The 2,358-nt window shown below is 35.3% G+C and overlaps 1 protein-coding gene across 1 annotated transcript in view; it reads left to right on the plus strand.

The window, feature by feature from the left end:
• RC3H2 (ring finger and CCCH-type domains 2) overlaps nucleotides 1-2,358 on the plus strand; it is a 45,776-nt gene that overhangs the window by 20,961 nt on the left and 22,457 nt on the right. The window contains exons 5-8 of the mRNA XM_012664377.1: nucleotides 706-906; nucleotides 1,371-1,503; nucleotides 1,621-1,739; nucleotides 2,112-2,122. Coding sequence (XP_012519831.1) covers nucleotides 706-906; nucleotides 1,371-1,503; nucleotides 1,621-1,739; nucleotides 2,112-2,122 — 464 coding nt within the window. The remainder of the gene's footprint in view (nucleotides 1-705; nucleotides 907-1,370; nucleotides 1,504-1,620; nucleotides 1,740-2,111; nucleotides 2,123-2,358) is intronic.

Raw genomic sequence — 2,358 nt, forward strand, 5'->3', positions numbered from 1 at the left:
GCCCAGCCCACAATTTCTTAATCATCATGTGGTAGTGCTGATACATGCCTACCCATTGACTGAATTTCTTGTCTATCTTTATCTATGCTCTACTGCTACCAAAGTGATGTTTTTGAAACACAAATCTGATCATATCATTCCTCTGCTTAAAAGTCCTCAGTGGTTTCACATTCCCTTCAGGATAGTATCCAAATTTCTTACCATAGTATATAAGGCCCTCTATGATTTTTCCCTGGCCTATATTTTAGCCTTTAACTCTTTGTGCTCTGTTCTTTCATGTTTCTATTTCCACCACTTGCTTCTCTTTTTAGAATTCTATTCCTCACCCTTCTTTGTCTGGGGAACTCTTGTTTATTCTTTAAGACTCAGTTCATGTAGCTTTCAGCTGGGAGAATCCTTTTCTGAAATCCCTTTCTTGTCCTTACCAGTCAGATTTAAGGACTTTTACTGTAATTTTCTGTTTACAAGTCTCTCTTTCCTAACAGCCGTTGAACCCATTGAAGACAAGGACTATGTATTTAGTTATATAAGTTCTGTTTTGTTCCAAAAAGGATTTGTGGTGAGGGCATTATCTTAGTACCTTATTCTTGTGGTGTCTGATATGTAGTAGGTGTCGTCCTGCCCCCAAAAGTATAAATGAATTGGTTGAGGGGAAGAAGAGCAGACCAATTCTAATGAATTTTTTTTTTTCTTTTCGTTTTTCAGGTTACCAAAAGGGATGAAGACTCTTCCCTGATGCAGCTAAAGGAAGAATTTCGGAGTTATGAGGCATTACGCAGAGAACATGATGCCCAAATTGTACATATTGCTATGGAAGCAGGACTCCGTATTTCACCTGAGCAATGGTCTTCACTTCTATATGGTGACTTGGCTCATAAATCACACATGCAGTCTATCATTGATAAGGTTTGTGAAATTAGAGATGCTAATTTTATAACTCTGCTGTTACTTTGAGGAGTATTAGGATATTCTAAAGAAACTAGAAACAAACAGTTGGAGATTCCTGTGTTTAAATATCAGACTCTTATAAATTATCGTTTATTCTTTTTATTAATTATTTTAACTTTCAACATAAACTAAAGGATGCAATAAGGAAGCAAATACAGAATATTAGCATAAAAACAGCTGGGCTTACAAAGTCTCAAGCCTGTCTATGTTGTAGCCCCAGAGAGCTAATATAGCTTGTAAATAAGTTTTCTAAGTGTCTAATGATGAATTTCATAGGGCAGATTCTGAGGTGAAAATGTAATTCATCGTTGATACCCCTACTATGGAATCTGAAGACACTTGAAAACCTAGTAAATATGTTAACTAATTGAAAGCATTTGATTATAGATGTGCCTTAAAAACCACTGTCTTTTGTTTGTTAGCTGCAGTCTCCAGAATCATTTGCAAAGAGTGTCCAGGAATTGACAATTGTTTTGCAACGAACAGGTGACCCAGCTAACTTAAATAGACTGAGGCCTCATTTAGAGCTTCTTGCAAACATAGACCCTAATCCAGGTATGTGGAAATATGCTCAATTGCTTATACTTTTTCTACCTTCGAGGTAAATAACACAAGAGAATTACTGCTAACATTCTTAACCCCTTCTCCCATCCCTTTGGTGGCTTATTTTAGATGCTGTTTCACCAACTTGGGAGCAGCTAGAAAATGCAATGGTAGCTGTTAAAACAGTGGTTCATGGCCTTGTGGACTTCATACAAAATTATAGTAGAAAAGGCCATGAGACACCTCAGGTAAGTACATTTATTACACTTCTGACTGCTGTTATCTCTAGTACAGTTTGATCCTGAATATCTTAACAAGCTGTTTGGTTGGGCTCCTTATGTGACTCTAGTCTCATAAGTTTTTATTGTCTCTGTTCTTTTGGGAAAAGCTCAGTTTTTAAATGTACCTAATAAGCTTTTCATAGCATAGCAAGAGTTTTGAGGGTATCTTGAATATGAGTTCGCGTCATTATAAAATGTTTTTGACCAAGTATAGATCATTGATTCCTTCTAAACATTCTGTCTAATTCATTTCTACTGTGGGAAATTGTCACTTTTTTCTCCATTGTTGTCACCCAAATGAATTTTTGTTTGTAAATGTATGGAATTTGAATTTTCAAGATATTTTCAAGGTACTTTAGAAGTTAAGATATTAATATAATCCTTTATTTCATAATAATAACTTCCATTTATTAGTTACTATGGATGAGTCCTATGTTCAATATTTTTACATATATTATTTCTAGTCATCACAGCCACTTGCAAGGTAATTGCTGTTCCTAAGCTAAAATTTAAAGAGGTTAAATAACATATCTAAGGTTATGTTGTCAGTAAATGACAGAGCTAGGATCCAACCTACTCCAAAGTC

This window comes from Propithecus coquereli, unplaced genomic scaffold (assembly GCF_000956105.1).
Source record: "Propithecus coquereli isolate 6110/MARCELLA unplaced genomic scaffold, Pcoq_1.0 Scaffold89, whole genome shotgun sequence".
NCBI classification, from domain to species: domain Eukaryota; kingdom Metazoa; phylum Chordata; class Mammalia; order Primates; family Indriidae; genus Propithecus; species Propithecus coquereli.